Raw genomic sequence first — 23,693 nt, forward strand, 5'->3', positions numbered from 1 at the left:
GTCTGATTAGTTTTTCCAGGAAATGTCTTTAGGTATATAATTGTGAACTAATTTCGCCATTATATTATTTTATTTGAATAGAGATTTAAAAATAGGCGAATTATTCATTTAATTTTATCCCTACTGGTATATCCTGATTAGTTACTTTTGAAAGTGTGAGAATGAGCGTTGATCGATCTCTTCTGAAATAATTGATAGTTGGTATACCTACACTTTTTTTTCTTTATCTATGGATGACACGCCTTTTCGCGCGGTAAACCGCCATTTTCATTCATGCTCCGCCTTGCGTACTATGATCTCTTATCGGTGCTATCTTTTTCGTGAGAACTTTCAGATAACGGTAAGTGTAGGTACTTCGGCTTGTGAATGAAACTAACTTGCTCATTAGGGAATCCCATGGGCCGACACCAGATGCTGACTTGATTCATCTTGGGAAAAGACGAACCGGTATTTTTCGAAAAATATTTCTAACAAAAACAGTTCAGGTATTTTTTATGTTTTGCCTTGAAATGAATTGCGACACATGTTTTATTGCTTTGTTTAAATATAGCTAAAGAACAATAAAGGACATCACTAGAACTTTAGGGCAATATTGTCTGGATAAATGTAATGTAGACCGTAGTTAAACGTTTAGATAGCGGTTAAGAAGAAGTAGGTAGGTAGGTATTAATAATTTCAGGGGCGGTAACAATAAGAAAAATATGGATTTGTTCAAAGAGGAGAAATAAGTAGAAGGCGATAGAGGACAATGAGTTCTCTTTCCGCGTGTCTGTATAACTTTGACTCATCAATTGCCGAAAGTTGAAGTGCCTAAGTAACTTGTAGGTAAGCTCGGTTTTACCTCGGATATTGAGTTTCGAACTAACCATACCTAACTACCTATTAATTATGAGTTTACTAAAACGTTACCTTTTCCACACTTTAATTAGCATGTAAGAACAACAAAGAAAATAATCGTTGGAACGTTCGCCTGACAGTTTTATCCGTCACTGCCTATATTAAATCATGGGAGTAAAATGCATTTATCTTTGTAATAACTTGTTATATTTAGAGTTTGGATAATGAAGCTATTAATATTTTGTCGGGTAGGTACGTCACCAGTGTGGTAACTATTCCCGAAATATATTAAAACTCAGTCAACGGCTCGCGTCTCTTCCCGCCTTTTCGTCCTTTTGACGGTTGAAATTCAAAATTACCTATGTACAGAAGAATTCAAATTCATTAAGCAATATAAATTCATTCATGTTTTATAATGAAAATAGGTTTTTTCATAACTAAAAATTTAACGCTTTTAAAGATGTTAAAGTAGGCACCTACAATATTTAATGTTTTTTTTATAATGCCTAAGCTCTGACAGCTTCAAGATAATAATTATAATATGCTGATGATTCAGAAAACATCCGCTCACAAATCCGCAAATTTTTCATCGGCATAATAAAGTTTTCAGTAGGTACCTATGTAGGTAGGTAGGCACACAACGAAGTTGTAATTTAGTGGTTTATTTTAGACATGACTTTGTAGAGGCAAAGAAAAATACAAATGTAAATGGATTTATTATTTGTCATAATTAAATGGAAGACTGAAAGGGAACACCTACTGCCAGAAATTCCAAAATGATTTTTATGGAATGATCGACATTTAAAATGTAGCATTAAAATCCAAAGCATTACAAACAATTAGCGCATCCGTTTATTTCAAATTGAGAAGACAATAATTTTAGATCTCTCTTCAAGTTTAAATAGGTAGATCTCTAATACTTGCGAGTCGATCACTATAATTAGAAATGACTGTTATTTACGGTGAATTGACATCGCAGTTTCAGTGCCATGATCGGATAAACTAAATATCTACCACCATATTTTGTAGATTATTGAAAATCATAAAATGTCACATTGACGGTACTTGTGTTAATAATATTAGTTACGCAGATGATATGGTGTTGCTGTGTCCATCAATCAGCGGTCTCAGGTGGCTCCTAAGAAAGTGTGAAGATTATGCGGCGGCTCATGGGCTCAGGTACAATGCTAAAAAGAGTGAGTTACTTGTTTTTAAGGCGGGCACCAAATGTTACTTGAATGTGCCACAAGTTACTATTTGTAATACACCATTGACTAGAGTGTCTCATTTCAAGTACCTGGGTCACTGGGTCACCGAGGATCTCAATGACAACATGGACATTGAACGGGAGCGCAGGGCGCTGGCTGTCCGATGTAATATGCTGATTCGCAGATTTGCGCGGTGTACAAGGGACGTTAAAACTACTCTCTTTAGAGCCTATTGCCAGTCCTTTTACACGTGCGCTCTGTGGGTCGACTATACGCAGAGGGCATACAGCGCCATGCGTGTTCAATACAACAATGCGTTCAGAATGTTGAATGGACTGCCACGTTTTTGTAGTGCATCAGGCATGTTTGCGGAGGCCAGAGTTGATGGTTTCCATGCAATCATACGCAAACGTTGCGCTTCCCTCCTCCGCAGAATGCGTGGCAGTTCACACAGCATCTTGAGCGTATTGTGTGATAAATGGGACAGTCCAATACTGAACCATTGGATTAGACTGCACGCGATGTAGACTGTAATGTAGAATTAGTTTTATTTATTTACATTATATTAAATTACTAACAATAGGTTAAGACCATTGTTACTAACATTTTATGGACTTTTGGTCTGAAATAAATGCTTAATAAAATAAATAAATAAAATAAAAGCTTTGAACTTTGCTTTATTTTCGCCAAAATTATAACCGGAATACCTACTCATCTATTTCTCAAGAGTATGAGCCAAAACATGGCACTTAAACAACCATGGTCGGCCTTTCACAGTCCACTTATGAACAAAGGCGCCACAAACTTTGATAAAAAATATTCGATAACACAGGTCAACAGCATTTTTGGTGCAAAGGTGAAATATACAATTTCTTGTAGGATATTAGATACGTAATCGAAGTCCAGAACATAGAGTTGCACTAGCACGTAGGGATTTAGAGATATACCCCTCCTAAAGTACCAAAAACGCGATTTTAACGATATTTGACGATTTTTTTGAAGTACAGCAAAATAGTTTTTTTTGTTTCTATCTATAGCATTATATAGTACCACTCTTCCCGATTGAAATTCATTTTTATTTCCAACGTTAAGAGTTTAAATTTTCATGAAATATGTATACAGCTACGATAGTTCGATCTTCCCTATATTTCATTTGGCCTGTTAGTATGAAAAAACTCCACTTTAGTTATAAAATGGTATATATCGGGAAATAAAACTCGCAAAAATATAAATTAAAATGGGGTTAATGCGGGGAAAGTAGTACTATATGATGCTTTAGTTAGAAATTCCTATAAAATTCTGCTGTCCCCAAAAAATGACATCAAATTTCATAAAAAAACGCGTTTTTGGTACTTTAGGAGGGGTATATCTCTAAATCCCTGCGTGCTAGTGCAACTTTATGTTCTGGACTTCGATTACGTATCTAATATCCTACAAGAAATTGTATATTTCACCTTTGCACCAAAAAAAAAATTATAATTTGTTGACCAGTGTAATCTATCCTGTGTTTGATAAAGACCAATACCGAATGTCAGCTTCACCTAACACTGTGCAGGCTCCCTCACCATACCTATCCGAGCTAGCGAGATAGATAAATAAATTAAATATTTATGATATACCGAAGGCATCGCCTGCCATGGCCGTGGGACCGATCCTGGGAGCATTGCGTCATGGATATTTTTAGTAGCGGCGGGACGACGCGTCACAAAAAATCCTTACAGGGAAGGGTGGCGCCATATATCAAGCCATCAAGTTTTAGGTTTGCAGCTACAATATTTAGGTGCCAAAAACTGTTGATTAGAAAACTGCGAAGGTACAACTTATTTGAAGACTTTTTGTCATCAATGAAAATTATTACAATGTATACGAAACCTTCGATTACAAATAAGTTCTTTGGTAAATTTCAGAACATTGACTTGCTAATATAATGATACTGGGTAACTGAAGCATCGCGGCCCTCACAGGATGCGCGATCACCGATGCGATCGGTTATGGCGACCGAGCACCATACATATACCTATGTATGCAGTAAATACAGTCCGGAGATGATGGACAAGATAAACAGAAAGCGATCAACACATCTTGCTATTGCCGTCTCTGTCTCGCGCAGGGCGGCGGGAGGGGCCGCCGCGCTGGGAGGCGCGGTGGAGATGGTTATTTTTTTGTATCTTGTCAATGAAGGGACGGGTAGGGGCGGCGCCGGCGCGGGCGCAGGACTCAGTCCGCGGCTGCAGTCTCGCTGCGCTTATCACACGCACATGTTTGTTCGGAACGCGCGAAACGATCCTCCAACTTACGCATTATGAACTACGAAAGTTGTGAAAATGCAACAGTGCCTATAAAACGCGAGGAAGATCTCGAGTACCCGGAAGATGACGACCACTACTACGGTTACGTGCCAGTAGAAATTGAGAGACACACGGAGGTTGCGGGATTCGCACCTTCCTCGCCGACGCATCTCATGGACCTCAGCAATGGCTCCGAGCGGCCTATGCAACAGCACCATTGGCCTTCAAACGTCGTGTTTGATGGAGAAGACAGAGACTACCAACAAGCGCCTTATACAAACTTTGAACAAGAATTCATTGATCAGCGGCAAAGACAAATACCCAGAAGCTACTATTTTGATGATTCCAATTCTCAAGATAGGGACCGGAGCTTTAACGAATCAGCTGAAATGCCAAAGATGGGTGATGTTGTTTACCGAGGGTCAGACGACCGAAGAGATGAAACAGAAGAACAAAGAAGATCGAGGTCGAAAAGATGGAAGTCTTCAACTCGGAAGAAGACGCAATCTTTCGAAGAGATGCAGATACAGCGCTTGATGGCTAACGTGAGGGAGCGACAGAGGACACAGAGCTTGAACGAAGCGTTCGCGAGCTTGCGACAGATCATACCGTCGTTGCCGAGCGACAAGTTGTCGAAGATACAAACTCTGCAGCTGGCGACTCAGTACATAGAATTCTTGTATCAAATCCTGTCGAACAGCGACTCGGCGGGCAGCAGCGACGCCAGCAGCGACGCGGACAGCGAGCACGGCAAGTACCTCGCGCAGGACAAGCTCAGCTACGCCTTCTCCGTCTGGAGGATGGAGGGAGAGTGGAACGGACAAACGTGATCAATGTTCTGTTAGTGACGTTATCGCCTAGTGAAAACGAAAAGACGCTTATCTTATTCCATACTGTTACGATTGATTATGTGTTAAGTGAGGTGTAAGTGATGAACGAATTAGATTATAAACAAAAGAAATTGAATATGTGATAGTTAATTAAGTAAGTACCTAGACATTAGAGACAAAATATAAATTGTAGATAATTTATACGTCTAAAAACAAAGACAACAAGTAGTATTAATGATTTATTTGATTATAAATACATAAATGTAGTGACAACAAAACATACAGCTGTATACCAAAAATTTGAATAACAATGTGCCATTTCTAGTATTACGTAGGACATACCTACTGTTGATTATACTTCCAATAAAAATGATTATATTAAAAATAATATAGCATTTTCATTTTATATATACCGTACGTAGAATACTAGGGCTTTACATTTTAACTGCTTTATCTACATTGACAGATTTTTTTGATAACATTAAACTTCCACTCCCGTTACAAAATTAAATACAAATAAACTTCATGGTTCTTTAATATTCATACAAAATATTTTTTTCAACACGCACTGAACATCATTTAAATAATATAATAATTGTGCGCATTTCTGATAACTTCACAACTCATACAATATTGTCACAATTATTTATTTACACACACAGATATTTACATAAAAAAGAAATTTAAGAAAAAAGGTAGAGAAGTTGGATATTATTGGTATCATTAGGAATTATAATTGGCAGAATATTTTATGAAGAAATATTTGAGAATTGCTTTTAAGAAGATATTTTAAATATTTGATAAAGATCATATTGTTAAAATGGCTTTTTTATATTAAGGTAGTCTAATATGAGGTCAACTAGTTAAAAACCTACAGTCTAACCTACAGTCTAACTCAGAGATATTTAATGATTACTTAAGTCACTCCTTAGTGACAGATTCTCATAGAAAATTCTGCACTAAGGAACAGCTTTTGTATCCATTAAATGTCTCTGAGTGTGTCCATAAGTCCATTAAACCTAATGAAAGAATTTCATAAAATTCGTTGGTCAGTAAAGCTACCAGAAAGATGGAGAAAATAACGCCGGTTTTCTTTACAATGGAAAAACCGCTTTATTTGTACAGGGAATTATATTTTTGAAAACTCTGATCGCTATAATTACTCTATGTTATTATTGCATTATGTATCACGAAATGCTTTGACATTACTGCATTTTAGAGTGAATATCTGGACCATTGCATTTTTTTTCAAAAAGGTTATGAGTTAAATCTATGGCCTTTTTCTTTTTTTACTGGTGGGCAATTGTTATTGGTCAATTGATACTCAAAGCAGTTATAAATCCTGAAAGTGTCAAGATTAATTCAATATTCTTTAAAAGCCGACACTTCTATACAATTACTAAGCTTATAGACCAAGCTAGGCCCAACCAAGTATAAAAAATCAATGATCCAAATAAACACCGTTTCACGAACAAACTAGCTGAATAAATCACGACTTAGATGATTCATTACACTACAAGCACCTGAAGTGGCATTGTTTTTCTGCTATTTTTGCTAAAAAAAATTGCTTAAATATTAACATATTTAACAACCTCATTATATCTAAGGCTTCTCAAAGGAACTATTGCTGTTACTTGGTAAATTAAATTCGAAGTTAATTGGAGTAAATGCGCCACCTCCCGTTATTGCCACATTATAACAAAATTACGGTAGCAACATTAACTAAAATTGCTGGGGAGTTTGTTGCGCCACTACTTCTTCCCAGCAAGAACACATAGGAAGTGGTGAAAGGTAGGCGTTTTGGGGGTTCCTTTATAGATTTCTGACGTTCAAAAAGTGCTGTTTTGCAGCCTAATTTGAATAAATGACTTTTGATTTTGTTTGAGTTCTAGCTTGACTACAAAGTAGCTAACACATCTTTCGTACTTGAAGCGTTTTCTTCTATTTTTTATAAATTTGTTGTTATTTTCATATTTTTATCATTAGAAATCTAGTCAAAAATAGATGAAACACAATGACACCACAAATCTATAATATTATGAAACTCAAACTAGTTATCCTATTTACAGTCTATTCACATTATAACTGAGATTTAAGGAACAATCATCTCGTTGGAACTAATGCCCAGGTCGATCTGAAAATAATAATAGATTGTGTTAATTTAGCAATTTATGTATAATAATTCTTTATCGACAGAAAAGAACCGTCGCATTAACCCGTATTGATCGATAAGAACATTAAGTTTTAAATCTCTCCCCAGAAACGTAGTTCAAATATAAGAGATGAAAATACGTCAACTGATTGTTATATTATGTTGTATTAACTACCAAACCTACTTCTCGCTATTTCTAATCATAAGATGAAATTATAACAGTTTTTATAATCCTTAAACTCGTTGTCAGGTGTCTCACAGAACCCGAACGCCTGGTCAGTTCACTCGTAACTGTTCGTTTGGTAATACCGTAATGGCCTATCGTACGAATGTGACCTAGAAGCAAGCGCCTGATCTACCTGCATTATAAAATCTTCGATTATCTTTCTTTACTCAATGGTTGATACTTACTTCATGTGTCAAATCTTTGTTAAGTGGATCTGTATCGGCGGTACTCCAATCTTCTTCCGTAGGAATCTGTAAAAAATATTATTGCTAAAACAATACAAGTAGCCGTAGAAATGTATGTATGAATTTTAAATACTGTACCTCTCTGTGTTTTTTTGATGAATGTTTGAATGTACTGTACATTCAAACATTCATCAAAAAAATTGGATTAGACGACAATAATTTTAAAGAAAATTGTTGTGTGTATAGAATTTGTGAGAAGATCACTTGTTATCCAGTGGGCGCCCTAAGCCTGGGCGACCTGGACGACTAAAAGTACTATGATGTTGGGCTTGCCAACCTTTCGACAGGCCATTACCAGTCAATACCACAGGACTACATGTCAAGGTCCTTCCTAATAAGAAGTGATCTATTTATTCAGCGCACAATACTATTTATACATATGTAAAGTTACGTGTTTATCTTAGGTTTACGTGCTCTCCCGGTTTGTCATTATGTCCGAATAACTGGGTTGGTGGGGTCACCACGTAAAATACTGGTCCTCGGCCTAAAATTAATCTGGAAACCCAATAACAGCAAGGCAATGGCTAGATAGATAACTAGCCGTTTTCCCGCGGTTTCACTCGCGTCCTCTGGGAACTACTGTCAGCACCTCACTCAGGCACATTTTAGCATACCTGTGAAATATTTTTTGGAATCCGATCGGTTGTTCCAAAGATTACCCCCTAAATACAAACTTACAAATTATACTTTTGCTAATATTAGTAGGTTTAGATGGGTAATAATGATACTCACGGTTTGCGTAGGCGAGGGCGGCGGCTCCTGCTTGTGCGCCTGCTTCATGTGGTCCTTGAGGGCGAAGGCCCGCGCGTAGCTGGCGCCGCACAGCTCGCACGAGAACTTCAAGTTGTTCTGTCGCGCGTGCGTCTCTGTGTGCACTCGCACCGCGTATAGGGACGCGAATGGCCTGGCCAACGGGAATACGAATAATATGAGGTTTCTTTTATATGTAAAAAGGAAAATAATTCTACTAAGATAAGGGTTGAAGTATGAATGTCGAGTCAATTAACGATATTTCTTAAAACGAATGAAGGTATGACAGCTAAGAGAGACGAATAGCAGAAAAACTGCATAAATCCCAAATATATTGGCTGAAAAAAAAAAACTACGAAAACTAAACAAGGATTTACAACTTTTAAACAAACTTGACGTTGACGCATGAACTTCTAAAACAGGAATAATACCGTTTGAATGTTATTAAACTCATATAAAAATGATGGCAGACGCATAACTTATCTCCAATTGAACTCACCTATTACAATGTTGGCACTGAAACGGTTTGGTATGAGAGTTCCTGTGTCCGGCCAGTTGTACCGACGTCTTGAACGCTTTGGGGCAGTAGGGGCACTTGTAGGCGCGCACCTCTGAGTGCGTCAGCATATGATGGTTATACACGCTGTGCGCTTTGAACCTGTGCCATAGAAAGTAATACAGTTTACAATAGAGTAGAAGTTAGGGTATACATATTGAGAGGATTTTCCAAGCTTGCAAAAATAAACTCGGTATTTCTAACGTACCTATACTGTCTATCGTCTGAGGTGTCTCATTGTAATATTAATATAATATATTAAGTCGAAAGTTTGCGGATGTTTATTTCTCTTTTGCGCAAAAACTTTTGATAAAATTTGGCAATTATATAGCTTGGAAAGGGAGTTGACGGAAGCTATATAAAATAAATTGAACCAAACAATTAGCTCAAAATCAATGCTTAATATCAACTTTTATGTAAAATAGTCCACAATTAACGCTCAAGATAAGATCAGATCAGAACTTTTGAATATCACTCGAATAACTTCTCTTTGAAATAAAGACTATTTTTGCGCACATCTCGCGTTAAGTGTCGAAGTAGTTCGTGGAATAGTGGCGTGATTAATTAATAACTACAAAGCTTCCGCCACACAGGTGTACAAACCGCGCTCTACATTCGCTGTCAAACGAACGCATTTTCATTGATGTATGTACCGCTGTGACGCAGATAGGGAAAAACCCGCCATCAGATAGGATTTGAGATTAAATTATTTGTATTTTAGCAGTTTAGCAACCCTTGGCGCAGATCTTATATAACGAGTTGCTCCGTGTTTCGAGAGGCACGTCAAATTGGTTGTCATTTGCACATCTTTGACAGAGGTTACGGGTGTAAGTCTGAAAACCAGTCATAACAAGGTTACTAAGGTTTTATTCGGTTATATCGTCTCACCTAGATCACTGGACTAAGGAGGTCAGATAGGCAGTCACTTCGTGTAAAACACCTTTCTGCCTATAAATAGTTGGGTTAATACTAAGCACAGAGATATTTTCTTTATTTAATTATGGGTGCGTCTACACGGTGCGTGTAGATGGAGCAAGTTAACATGCGCAAGTGACCCTTGCAACGCAACAGAGCATGCGGGTGAGTATTTTGCTTTGGTACAGTCAACTTCAGGTCAGTGGCTGTTACCACTGTTTTATAGGAAAATCGTACTTATTACTATTGAGTTAAGGTGCATGACAGTTACCACGGATGTGCAGTCTACTGTACATGCGCGAATCGCCGGACCCGCCATTTTTTGAAATGCATGTAACCTGCGCATGTGCCTCAACATACGCAAGCTACTTGTACCGTGTAGATGCACCCTATCTAACTAATGGCAATCAAAACATAATTATATTTGTAACTGACCTCTTCCCGCACTGCTGGCAGGCGTAGGGGCGGGCGCCGGTGTGGGTCCGCATGTGCAGCGTGAGGCAGTACGACACGCGGAACGACTTGCCGCAGATCTCGCACGAGTGCGGCTTCTCTCCTACACAACACAATGTACACGTCACTTTATATTACTGGCTACAGCCCTCGTCCCGAAATGACTGTTTCCCGTAGCCGGATGTTGACAAAAACTTAAATGGTTCAGCCATTCTTGAGTTTGAAATGTGTAAATAATATGAGTTTCTTTTATATATAAAGATTCGATATTTGATTCCCGAAAACCTCATAATAGATATCATGTGGAAAGCTCGTTTAGCATGTTAGATCAACATCATCATCCTCCGAGCCTTTTCCCAACTATGTTGGGGTCGGCTTCCAGTCTAACCAGATTCAGCTGAGTACCAGTGCTTTACAAGAAGCGACTGCCTATCTGACCTCTTCAACCCAGTTTCCCGGGCAACCCGATACCCCTTGTTAGATCAACAAAATATATTTAAAAAAAACAGCTGTTTCGTACATTATTGCCCGATAGAATTCTATTTTGTAGGAAACAGCAGATTTTTTTCGCTTATTTTGTTGATCTACGGTGCTAAACGAGCTTGCTATTGCGAGGTCTTTGGGATAAAAAAATAATGGGGGGCACATTTAATGGCGGATTAGAACTTTTTTTTTCTAAGCCTTCCTATGTAAAAGGAAACCGGAGAGGTGAAAATATTGGGAGTTGAAATAGAAGGTGGCGATAATCCCTAAACATGAAAGATGATCTAGTATCACATGTGATTCTAGAAGGTGAATTATATCAATATTTTGATGTTTTAAGTTTAGCTCAATAATAATTTGGCAACCGACTCCAACCAATAACTAGTCTTAGTGAAAAAACTACATTTCATACCTGTATGTATCCTTTCGTGTTTAACTTTTTCGTGAGGCCTAGCAAACCTTCGGTTACAATATATACAGTTGTATGGTAAGTTCTTATCCTGTTTGTTCACTGGTGCCTGGAAATATATTAAAGTTTATGACATGTGACAAATGGTGACATCAAGATACATACTTAGGGGAGAGTAAACAAGGGATATTCAATAGGTAATATACATAGGTGGAGTATGTAAGTGAGTATATACGGGCAGCAGATAAGGGAATACATACATGGGGAGAATACATAAGGAAGTAAATTAAGAAGTCCCCTTATACGACTAGTTCCCTTAAGAGAGAACGTAATACAAACGGGAGTTTATGGGAGGCGTACATGCGGGGAGTATACAAGGTGTTGATTGGCATTTGTGCCATAGGTCAGGAGGAGGACATAAAATACGTAAATAATCGATTGGAATTACAGAAGACGTGAAATAGCCAATATGCACGGCTTTTTTTGTCATTGTAATGTCGTAGTATTTCAGAAGTAATCCAATTTTATGAATGAAATTTATGAATAATCGTTGCGTATGCTTTGTGTTTGCGTTTGTGTGAGGGCGCAGCACAGTTTTAAGGCCAGTAACATACGCGCAAAGTTTAAATACGGCTAGATGACATTGACGGAATTACGTTTTTTTTTTCTAAATTACGTACAAATTTTTTTGTTGATTTGGGTCGAGAATCATTAGCACAATTACGTCCTTGAATATGGCACGGATGCAAATCAACATTTTTTATAACTGAGTAAACAGGGAAATTATATAAGGAAGTCAAAAAAAACATTGGGGTATATACATAAATACATAGGGGAGCATACAGGGGTAAGACATATGTGTACATGGGAATACAATTTTAAATTTTACAAAAACTTACCTTATCAATATTATGTATATTAGCGTGCATTTCGAGATACTCTGTAGAAGTGAACTTTTTATTACAGATTCCACAGTTTATTTTAGCGGAAGACTTGTGTGAGTTCTGGTGTATGTGTTTGTAGTCCATGGGAAATACTTTGTCGCATATCGGACATATGTATTGGCGGTCGCTAACTTGTGAACCGTCTGTGTTCTCCACTGGAAACTCTATGGGACGAGATCTGTTGGGTAAGTAGAAAATATGGTTTTAACATTGTCAAAGCAAATTTAAAATGCACACGTAGTCTTCTAAAACTCAAATTGTTTGAAATATGTACTTTTGTTTGTACATATGGCTGTCATTTGAACATCATCAGTAGGTCAATGTAAATACCATGTAGCATTTTAATTTTGTCATTTTATTCTCATATTTTTTTGTTTGTGATTCTACATGATCTTCACATGTTACATACAAACTGTAATACCTACCATTCCATGAGAAGGTACTTTAGAATCGACTCGAATTAATAAGAATTGAATCAATCAAACCTATTTATTATATTTATATTTTTGATGTTTATAAGTCCTTATAAATGCCTGAATGAAATAAATGATTTGTCTTTGACTTTCATCTTTGGCGGTCATTACCGGTAGAGAGCAGGGTTGGGTTGAAGAGGCCATATAGGTTTGTCATATAGGCTCCATGTAAAAAACTGCGGAACTCAGTTCATTCAATTAGACTGAAGCCAACTCCAATATAGTTGGGAACGACTAGGTAGATGATATGATTGCTGAAGATTACATTTCATTTTAGTTGCCTCAGTAGATGGCGCTGATGTCTGATATCAATATTAATTAAAATAAATAATAGTTTGTACTTACTTAACAGGATCGTGCATCCGTTTGTGTAGTTTCAAAGACTTGTTGGTTGGGAATACGGTATTGCAAATATCACATTCATATACAACAGGTTCAGTAGGCACATTACCTTGAACAAAAATGATTTTATAAGAAAAACATAGATTTTATATACTAAATATTGTTAAGAAAAGAGACTGGGCTGTAGGTTTCTATTTCATTTTAGATGCTTATACATTTATGAGTTGACTGAAATTAAAGATTAAAATTCTTTAAATTTGCAATTATTGCGTTAATATTTTATCCATATAATTAAATGTTTGCTCATTGAAAGAAAAAGTACCTAATAATAAATTAACAACAAATTAATTTAACTAAGTATTTAAAAAGTATCCTTATAGTACTCACCTGATTTCATCTTGTGTACTTTCATATGCGCACACAGTGATTTTGAATTTTCATACGCCACGGGACAGTACAGGCAAGGATATTTCACTAGAAGAAAACATGACATACTCATCATTGCGAAATTTATAATATATTCTGTTTAACATTATTTGAGCCGATTTTAAGGCTGTTTATATGTTGAAGGAATCTATTCAATCAATTCTCAATTAATTCGGTTAAGAAACTTCATGTTAAGGTGAGAGTGTAGTTAAAGCCTACATACATACATAAATATCTTGTATAGTACTTACATACTTTACAGGGATGGATTTTGAACTCTTCTAAATTCGTGACAGATATATCACAGGCTAAGCATTGATACATTTTGATTGCAAACCCACTCTCCGTTGGTACTTCTCTAACGATTACTTTGTGATATGGACCGCTTTTATCTATACATAAAAATATATATTTATCTTTAAATTCTAAATTTGAGTTTTCAATTCTACTACTACTTATTGATAATTTATGCATGCATTTAGGCATAGAGTACACTTATTAGGTAAAACTCACGTAGGTCTGTTATTGTGTCTGATATACCAAAATACATCATGAGAGGCATGAAAAATAAATTGTTCTTAGTGATTCTTTAAGATTATTGAGTGTTAAGTATAATGATATCAGACTTGAACATGTTCAAACACTAAATTAATTAATATTTTCTTTAATAATAGCATCATAATATTATACAAGTATAATCTATCAAATTAGTCATGGTTTTCTTATCTTACCGATAGGTGGGTCTGTGAGCATGAACAAACAACATTTTTTATAGTATTTTTGTTATGGAGCCTACACTTAATTCTTATTACGGCCTTCCTAAATCTTCTAATCAAATAAACAAAACTAAGGCGGTTAGAAGAAGGTTTTAAGTTAAAAGCGCCTATTTAGATAATTATTACATACATGTGTCCTTAAAAACACTACTGTACGAGACAAAAAATGACGAACATTAAATTATTTGACCGTATAAAATAATCCAAACTAATACCCAAAATAATATTATAAATGCGAAAGTCACTCTGTCTGTCTGTCTTTTCTTCACGCCTAAAGTACTGAACCGTTTTGTGTGAAATTTGGTACAGACATAGTTCGGAACTTGAGAAAGGACATAGGATAGTTTTTATTACAAAAATAAAAATAAACCGGTCATACAGTGCCATCTATTGGGCAAACGAAAAATCTTCCGGAAGTCACTATTCCACGCGAAATCGCGGGCAAAAGCTAGTCAAAAATAAAATCTTTCATCTAACGTCCTTATACTGTTATTTCATGATGAGTGCTTTACCTTTTCCATCAGTTTTCATGGCATCTTTGATGACGCTGTCGCATATTTTGTCCACCTGCATGACTCGCTTCGTGATGAACCGCTTTCCCTTTTTCTCCATTTTTATGGTCTCCATTTGATCTGAACATTTAATATTTACGAAAATTATTTACTTGTGCGCTGGTAAGGTTAGTGGAGAAAATTTATGATATAGGATATCTGAATTTTTCTTATTTTTTTTTTAAGACTCAAAACGAAAATTACGTAAAATGAAGCTTAGCAACAAAAAGTTACGTACGAACTTTTAGTTGATTGAAAATGCAAAAACAAGGGGATGTACGTAGTTTTTATCCATGTTTTTATACTGAAGACGAAAACACAGAAAGGTCCATTGTCGTTGTATAATTTTTATGACAGACAATAATAGGAAAAATTGGATTTATTTCATAATATTTTAGGAAACGTTATTTGGTGACCATTAATCCATTTTGGTAACCGTTTAGAATTGTTTTGGTTGCGAAATAGGTACTTTTTTGGGCGGTGTTTAAACACAAGCCTTAAAATTGTTAGACCGACGTCCGAGAGCTGGTTTTTTTGGCTGCCTGGTGCCCCCAGCCCCAGTCTTGATGCGCTAAGCAATTGCTTAGTTTGAGTATGGGCTAACCCAGGACTATTTAGGTTACTTTTAGTATATACTTGAAATAAAAAGTTATGTGTAATGTAGGTATGTCATTGCAATATTTATCCAAAAGTAGGTGGGTTTTCTGCAATCAGCGCGGTGCATGTACATATTTTTTTCTGTAGGACACGTAAGATGGATATGAATGGTCCGGACCCCCCTTGAACCCTCCCCCCTCTTGTTATATACGTCCATGCCCGAACCCAACTTTCCAGAAAAAATCTTAACAGCTCGAAATTGAGGAAAGTTCAAAAGTTCGTGTTACACACACACATCGTTTTCAACTTTCTGAGCGATTATTTCCTGAGCAAAAAAATACCAATTAATACACATTTATACCATTTTTAATACTTATCCAAAAATACCTATACCAAACGTTAGCCTTGGAGTTGGAACGAAAAAAAAATCGCTCCTCATTACGAGTAGAGGGGACTCTAAAAAAAAAACACTTTTTTTTTGCACTCTGCCTGATTGACAGACATGGCGAAACTATAAAGGTTCCTAGTTTACTACGGAACCCCAAAAACGCTAGTTTATACCTAAAAAGATTAGAAGGAACAAGAGTTTTACCAAAATTAGGCAAATTTTAGTAAGTATCACTAAACTTGTAGCATAAGGGAAATACATATTTTTCAAATTAACCATGTGATTGGTTCAATCAACATTATTTAAGAATCTCATAAAAATTAATTGGCTAACAATTCAACTCATTAGCGCTAGGAGCAATAAAATTTGCAATTATTATAGCTAGCATTCTCAAAGTGAACTTGACTTTTGATCATGGAACTCTATTTTCCGAAAAACTTTTTTATCATAAGTGAGTATCTCTATCTATTTTGTTACTTCATCATCATCTAGCCAATGTCCAGCTATCGTGGAGTCGGCTGCTTGAGAAGAGGCAGTCGACTATCGATCTAAACTTAGTTACGAGTGGCAAACATTCAATGAGATATACACTATTTTGCAAAAAAGCGTGATTTGCAAGAAAATTGATAATTTTCTGAAAATCACGTCAAAAACGTTTTCAAAACGCCCACGAACTTTCTACCAGCAATTAGTCCAAAACAAACTTTAACCGGTTTCTTAGCAAATTCTACAAAATTTAAATTTAGAATACACTCTCATGCATGCTTGGCTAACCCTTTTGATGCTAGTAACATACTACAGCTATTAAAACCCTTGGAAATACACGTGAAGTCCTTAAAACCAACATTTCGCATAGGTGCCCGCTTTTTTTGCAAGAGAGTTTATTTTATTATCATTTTTTGTTTTAAATATCCTTTAAGCGATATCAGCCCTTAACGTGACTCGAAAAGTCAGGAGTCAGGAGTCAGGAGATCATTTGCACACGTCTTTGGTAAAACGTTTTCTTAACTTTCTTTCAGCTATTGGCGTACTTTACTGCGTATCTTTAGTTACACAGGAAGATTTTAACCACTTCTTCAACAAACATACCTGGGACCCAATAGCTTTGGATGAAGTTGAAGTGAATGCAAAATGCACTAACTGCCCATACGTATACTTCCCTATCTGTGCTGATGATAACAAAACATACATTAATGAATGTAAATTGAAGTGTAAAAATAAGAATAAGCGTAATAAATCACAACAGGCTAACTTTGTTAGAACTGGACCTTGTGAAGTTTTTCCTATAGAAGAGGATAAATAAAACTATACTTTTATATCCTCAGTTTATTTTTTAACCGTAGGGTCCGTATATATAATATTTAAATTTATGATATGATTATAGATAGTTGAATAACATATTATTTTTCATATAAGAAATCTGTAAAGGTTATTTTGTGTATTGAATATTTTGAAAAAAAAAAATTGCCAGCGTGTTAAAGGATAACCAACAGAACCCATTTCTAGGATTTTGGATTTTTTGTCTGTTTATCTATTTGTTTATGCACGCATCACGTGAAATCTACGAATTCAATGTAGACAACGTATATAAAAAAACATGTTGATTCAAAATACTGGAGTTGATTCAAGATACAAATTTCTAATTTAACGCGAACGAAGTCACAGGTAGAAGCTAGTCTATACTAATATTATACAGAGGATAATTTTTGGAATCAATTCAGGGGGTAATTTTTGGAATCGCTGGTCGGATTTCCAAAATTCATTCACTGATAGGTAGATTAGCTAAACAATGTTCCTGAGTGCCATTCAAACTAATATAATATTAGACAGACAGACTGAGTTACTTTCGCATTTATTATATTAGTTTGGATAAATGTCTTTTCTTCACACCTACTGAACCGATTTGTGTGAAATTTGGTACAGACATCGTTTGGACCTTGAGAAAGGACATAGGAGATTTTATAACAAAAAATTAAAAATCCGGACATACTGCGCCATCTATTGGTCAATTCGGCATAAATTCAGTACTATAAAAATGTCGAGCTGTTCCTGTGCTTCTTAGATAGATAGATAGCTTAGATCGCGCAATGATGTCATAACACGTGTTCGGTTCATGTTATTGCTTTAAATCGTCGAAAAACTCATCGGAAAAATGAAAATAAATAAATGTAGACTAAACTGACATTACGAGTATTGTCAGTTTATTGCAAATTCTTAAATAGTGATGTGGTACAACCGAAACTATAGTATAAATAAAATGCTCTAACGGAGTATAGATAGTTCTATTAGTACTATATGCCCAGTTGTCCTTATGCTCGAAAGATGGAGCTGATCGCGCAATGGTGTCGATCGTTACGCGAGTTCCGTTCATCAAAATCAGTACAATGATGGGAAAATAAGGGAAAAATAACATTTTCGTCGTTTTCAATCGGCAATTTAATGCCCTAAGTGAGTAAATCTCATAAATCTCTTAAATTCAAACGCAGAGATTGATTTTTGAAGAGTTCCCTAGCTAGAATATCTTCCAAATTTCATTTTTGAAGAGATCCCGCGAGCTCGGGAGCTATGTGGGTAAAACGCAAACGAAATCGCGGGCAAAAGCTAGTATGGCTAGGCTATATTTTATCCCAGTACGGGCATTGGTTCCCACGGGACGCAGGTGCAGCCGCGGGAAAACGGGAAGTCATAAAATGAATACATATTTACTTGTAGTGATTTTAATGAAAATCCGAAACAGTAACTTTTAAGTTTAACCATTGAAGGGTTCATATAAAAATATTCAAATATGCATTGTAAGATAAATATTACATATAATTAACCCACCTGACACCTGATCTGGTGTTATGAATTGAGAATCCGTTTTGAATTCAAGTGGTTCCTCCACAATATCACCGGTATCGGTGATTACTCGACGAGGGACATGCTTGTCAGACAACAGCGTTGACTCGTCTTGGTCCGTTGGCTCAAATTCTATGGGAACTGTGTTGTTTTGATGATCTTCTATTGGCTCCTGAAATTGAAGTTGTTGTTTTAAGAGTGGACCTAATTTCAAAATGGCTCGATAAGAAGTTGTGGTGGGCTTATGGGTAATGGGTAATGTACCAACCTCTCAAGTATGAGCGTGCGGGTTGGATTCATGGTCAGGCAAGTACCAATACAACTTTTTTAAGTTTGTATGTACTTTCAAGTATATCTTGGACATCAATGACTGGGTTTCGAAGCGAACGTTAAACCGTAGGTCCCGGCTGTCATTACGAGTAGTCAGAAGCCAGTATATCTGAAACCAGTCTGACCAAGGGGTACTGGGTTGAGGAGGTCAGATAGGCAGCCCATCCTTGTAGATCAACACTTGAAAATTAACATAAATTTTTTGTACCACAACTCATCATATTTATGTTCTGAAAATCCATGCGTGAATAAGATATAGGTACAATTCTGGAATATTCTATTTGTGTCTAATATTGTATTTACTTCACCTACCTCTACAACAACATCCTGATCATTATGATAGTTTTGTATGTGGTCTATGACAGACGTGAAAGACACCTTGCAAGTGTTACAGCTGTAGATCTCTTCCTGATTGTCTTCCAGTATTGCGTCTGTTGCTATTGATGACTCTGATTCTATTTTCATATCTGGAGTTGAGAGAGGAAATATTGCTAATACTTGCACGCTCTGGGTATATTTTATACACTAGATTCTTAGATTTAAAAATATGTATGTGCATTTGCATGGGGGTGGGAGGGTGTCACATGCATGTGATGCATGAAAATAGTACTAGTCCGAGCTTCGATTTATTGTCTCGCAGAATTAACGCTACACATTTTTAATGGATTTCTGCAAAGTAATGCCTGATTCAATAATTTTTCATTTTTTTACCTTTAATAGTGGTTAGAGATATAGTGCCATCATCATTTCGTTTAGTAACAACAGTGCTTTCAGCACTTAAGCCTGAATCTGGTGTGATGATCATGTATCGACTTTCCCCATTTTCCTTCACCAGCCTCAGTTCCCCAGTTTGAAGGCATGGTTTAATTGGTTTACCAAACAGATCCACATACATTTTGTTATCGTCATTGCTTTCTGCTGGAATCTCTTGAACATTTGCAGTATTAAAATTATCATTATCACTGACATCTGAAAACAAAAAATGTTTCACTTCTATATGTATACAATATGTTGTTTCACAATATGATTAAAAAATTTGTATCAAAAACAAATATTGAAATATTGTCTATTGAGTTTAAAGTTGTTTAATCTAAATCTATATTTTTATGAGAACAAGTTCATTTCCAGTAGTTGGGTACCATGAAGAGCTTGTTGTGTGGGTTTTTTATTTTATTTATTTTTTTATTTGTCTTCATAACAGTACATTTTGTTTTTAGAATTTCACATTTCTATCATTTATTTGTTATTGTTACGTAGTCCCTCTAGGGTAAAAGCCTCCTCCAATTTAAGCCACTGGTCCCGGTCCTTGGCAGTTAGCATCCACTCATCTCCTGCTATACTCTTGATGTCATCTACCCATTGCTTTCTTGGTTGACCTTTGCTCCTCTTACCTATAGGGCCTTTCCAGCTATGTGTGTATTGTCCTTGTATCTAGCTATGTGTCCTGCCCATTTCCATTTTTTTGTTCTATCTCGGATGTCTGTATTCCGTGTTTTCTGGATTTTCCTTAATTTTAATAAAAATAAAACCTAATTTCTTACCTCTCTCAAGAACTCTAATTTCAGAATTTTCTATGACTGTATTTTGATTATTAGTATTGTCATTATCTCTCTGTTCAAATTTGTGTTCATTATTATCTGGCTGGCATTTGTCCTGAGATAGATGCTCTACAAGCTGAGCTAATGAGGTGCATTTGCATACACAAACGGGACAATATGTATTTTCTAAAGCATTCGTTAGATGGTAGAGGAGAGTTTGTTTAGAACTAAAACTTTTATTCCAACAAAGTGGACAATCAAGAGGTTGACCACACATTTTACTGAAATTACTTGTTACTTCTATTTAAAAGCCAGAGGCGTGTTCACACGCCAAACATTTCTGTTAAGAAAACAGGCAATATTTTGTAAACATATCACTTTTGTTCAATCATATAAAATTGCTACATTCAGTTTGTAACTAAATTCTCAACACAAAATCATATTAATCAGAAGAACTTCACACTCATTTCTTAAACGTGAACACTGAACAAAGCACCGAGCCACCATTTTTGTCAAGTTGACAGATAATTACGCAGTTTTCGTAGTGTGTAAAGTTAGTTTCCACTCAAAGTACCATACATTTGAGTGGAAACTAACTTGTCCACCTATGATTATAGGTGCTAAAGAATTCCGTAGCCAACTAATGATATGGTCACGAGTCAAACCCTTAAAATACAAACTGAGCATGTTAGTTAATTTAATCATAAAACTTATAAATCGATAATTGGCTGTTAATATAAATCATGCAAAACAGTCTTCGTAAATACTTTTTTTAGTATTGTTACTGCAAAAAAAGCAGATAGTTGATCAATACTATTTGTTTGGAGAAACGTAAAAACTGAATTAATAAACATTATATGTAACGCATTTCTGTCAGTTCGTATCTTTCCATAAATACAACAATGCGAAATTTTATGTTTTTCTAATAATTTTCATTGCCATTTGTCATTAAATTGTATGGTAACATTTATAACAAACATTGTCAAAGAAAGAAATACGCCATTTTGTCGTGGTAGTTTTTTAATCGTAGTGATTTTTATTTATTCGTGTTAATTATTTCTCTAACAGTGCAAATAAGCTAATTCTACTCATATCTGACCATCATACAGTGCCTAACTATAGTGAAAAGTGGGTCGAACAATTTTGTTTTAATAACAGGACGTTATCGCTTGTTATGATTGTGTGCAAGTGTTTTCGCGGGTAAATTTGATTTAGACAACATGTTAGGGAAGAGAATGCACCATAACAGCAAGGGGAGGCTAGCTAGCAAAGGCCACGATAATGGCAAACCCTCAAGTCCAGGCATTTCACCTTACAACAAGCCTGCAAAAATACCAGGTGCCGTATCTGCCGGTAAAACCAAGGTGGACTTGTGCCCAATACCCTATATTAAGATTCAAGATAATGCTGTGCACCTGCCGCGCTTCACCGCTATCGCAGCTAGGTCTGCTGATGAACCCATTGGGATGGATGAGTTAGACTCCCTACAGTTAGAGCTTGAGTCTCTCTTGGGTAATACAGCTCTTCGCATAAGATATTTCCAGTCGGAAATTGAAAGTATTGATACAAATGAATCTAAAAGAGAAAAGAAAGGAAAAGCTGCTGGGAAACAGTTGCAGTACCCTGTTAAAAGAAAATTTCCTGATGACAAAATAGTGAAAACAAATAGCACTAAATTATCAAACCAGCCGAAAGTGCCTAAATTCAAAAACATGTCCAATGCTTCCTCTGGGGGATCTCATAACTATACAAATGATATTGCTAATTCAGATAATTCAGTAAAGCTGGAATTGTCACAGTTTGCCCTGCCAAAGAATAATATTCCGTACAAATTCTGGAGTTCTGTGGATCCTTATTGTGCACCTGTAACTTTGGATGACATCAAGTTTCTGGAATCATTGCTGGCTCAGAGCAGCAACACAACACTGCCACCCATACCACCACTTGGCCGTCACTATTCTGAAGTTTGGGCTGATGAGCATCTGGCAGAGGATCAGAATGCTTCTAATCCTAATAAACAGAAATCATCGATGTCGCCTGAAGCTTCCAGCATTCGTAAAAAACTTGACAAATCAAATGACAACTTGATTAGTGGCCCTTTGACACAACGGTTGGTTTCAGCACTCATGGAAGAGAATCTAATGAATTATGAAGTGCCTGATATTAAAGTAAAGCAGACAACAAATGCCAAAACTAGTTATAAGAATTCCCTTACTTTAGAAAAATGCCTTAGAAAAGAGTTAGTGGAGCAAGGTATATTGGATCCAGAAGATTTGCCACCACTGACCAACCCAGCTGATGATGAGATACTGGCAGAAATCAAAAAATGCCAGACTGAGTTGACAGCAGTAAAAAAAGACAATTGTCGCAATCTGAAACATCTCATTGGGCTGTGTAAACAAGAAATGATTAGACTGAATCTTAAGAAACAGCTAGATCAAGTTGATATGGAGTGTATTGATATTTATAAGAAAATGGTTGCCGCCAAACAGAAAAAGCGACCCATCACTAAGAAAGAAAAAGAAGATGCATGGAGAGCTATTAATGAACAGATCAGGCTAAACAAAGAAATAAATGCATTACCTTTAACTGGTCCAAATTCAAGCTAAATTATGTTATCATTTTAAGTATTCCTTGGGGTAGTTTAAGATTGTTATAGGTACCTATTATTTAGAAATAAATAACATTAATGATTAAAACTGCCTTTATTATTTCTCAAATCTATTTATAAGCTAAATACCATTTAAAAGGCGAGAGAGCATCGAAAAGCTTGCGCGCGCATCATTCGTAGACCGTATGTCAAGGTAGTTAAGGTTTATATTAAATTGTTGTCTTTAAATGCGCTCCGACGTGCTTCCAGCGGTACGCGCTGGGCCTTTACCATAAAAAATAGGAAATACTCGCTAAAAATCATTGCACATCTTGATAGTATTATATCTACACACTGTACAGTCTATCTACAGTCAAATTACGTAGTCATCATCATCATCCTCCGAGCCTTTTCCCAATCATGTTGGAGTCTAACCGGATTCAGCTGAGTACCAGTGCTTTACAAGAAGCGACTGCCTATCTGACCTCAACCCAGTTACCCGGGCAACACGATTCCCTTTTTTTTTTTGACTACGTCAAAATTCATCA

General features: G+C 36.2%; 3 protein-coding genes across 5 annotated transcripts; 2 read left to right on the forward strand and 1 right to left on the reverse strand.

The window, feature by feature from the left end:
• The first annotated feature begins 3,959 nt into the window (after positions 1–3,959).
• Positions 3,960–5,244, forward strand: LOC110375366 (pancreas transcription factor 1 subunit alpha). Its single transcript, XM_021333442.3, has one exon. It carries the CDS (start codon positions 4,348–4,350, stop codon positions 5,161–5,163), a length of 816 nt encoding a protein of 271 aa, XP_021189117.2. The 5' UTR covers positions 3,960–4,347; the 3' UTR covers positions 5,164–5,244.
• A 145-nt stretch (positions 5,245–5,389) lies between these two features.
• Positions 5,390–21,100, reverse strand: LOC110375364 (zinc finger protein 267). Of its 3 annotated transcripts, XM_049847417.2 has the most exons (17): positions 20,559–21,100; positions 19,729–19,986; positions 19,330–19,484; positions 18,673–18,859; positions 14,826–14,945; positions 14,269–14,280; positions 14,051–14,068; positions 13,789–13,929; positions 13,499–13,585; positions 13,115–13,220; positions 12,252–12,474; positions 11,356–11,461; positions 10,443–10,563; positions 9,036–9,194; positions 8,519–8,690; positions 7,727–7,792; positions 5,390–7,297 (listed from the first exon to the last, which is right to left on the reverse strand). In XM_049847417.2, exons 1-17 carry the CDS (start codon positions 20,830–20,832, stop codon positions 7,256–7,258), a joined length of 2,247 nt encoding a protein of 748 aa, XP_049703374.2. In that variant the 5' UTR covers positions 20,833–21,100; the 3' UTR covers positions 5,390–7,255. The 3 variants fall into 3 exon arrangements, with proteins under 3 accessions (XP_049703374.2, XP_049703382.2, XP_049703383.2); XM_049847425.2 differs by lacking the exons at positions 14,051–14,068; positions 14,269–14,280; XM_049847426.2 differs by lacking the exons at positions 13,789–13,929; positions 14,051–14,068; positions 14,269–14,280.
• A 397-nt stretch (positions 21,101–21,497) lies between these two features.
• On the forward strand, positions 21,498–23,254 carry LOC110375365 (transcriptional adapter 3). The gene has a single exon (XM_021333441.3). The coding sequence runs from the start codon at positions 21,776–21,778 to the stop codon at positions 23,162–23,164; it is 1,389 nt and encodes a 462-aa protein (XP_021189116.1). The 5' UTR covers positions 21,498–21,775; the 3' UTR covers positions 23,165–23,254.
• Positions 23,255–23,693: the final 439 nt, after the last annotated feature.

This window comes from Helicoverpa armigera, chromosome 18 (assembly GCF_030705265.1).
Source record: "Helicoverpa armigera isolate CAAS_96S chromosome 18, ASM3070526v1, whole genome shotgun sequence".
In the NCBI taxonomy this organism is placed as follows: domain Eukaryota; kingdom Metazoa; phylum Arthropoda; class Insecta; order Lepidoptera; family Noctuidae; genus Helicoverpa; species Helicoverpa armigera.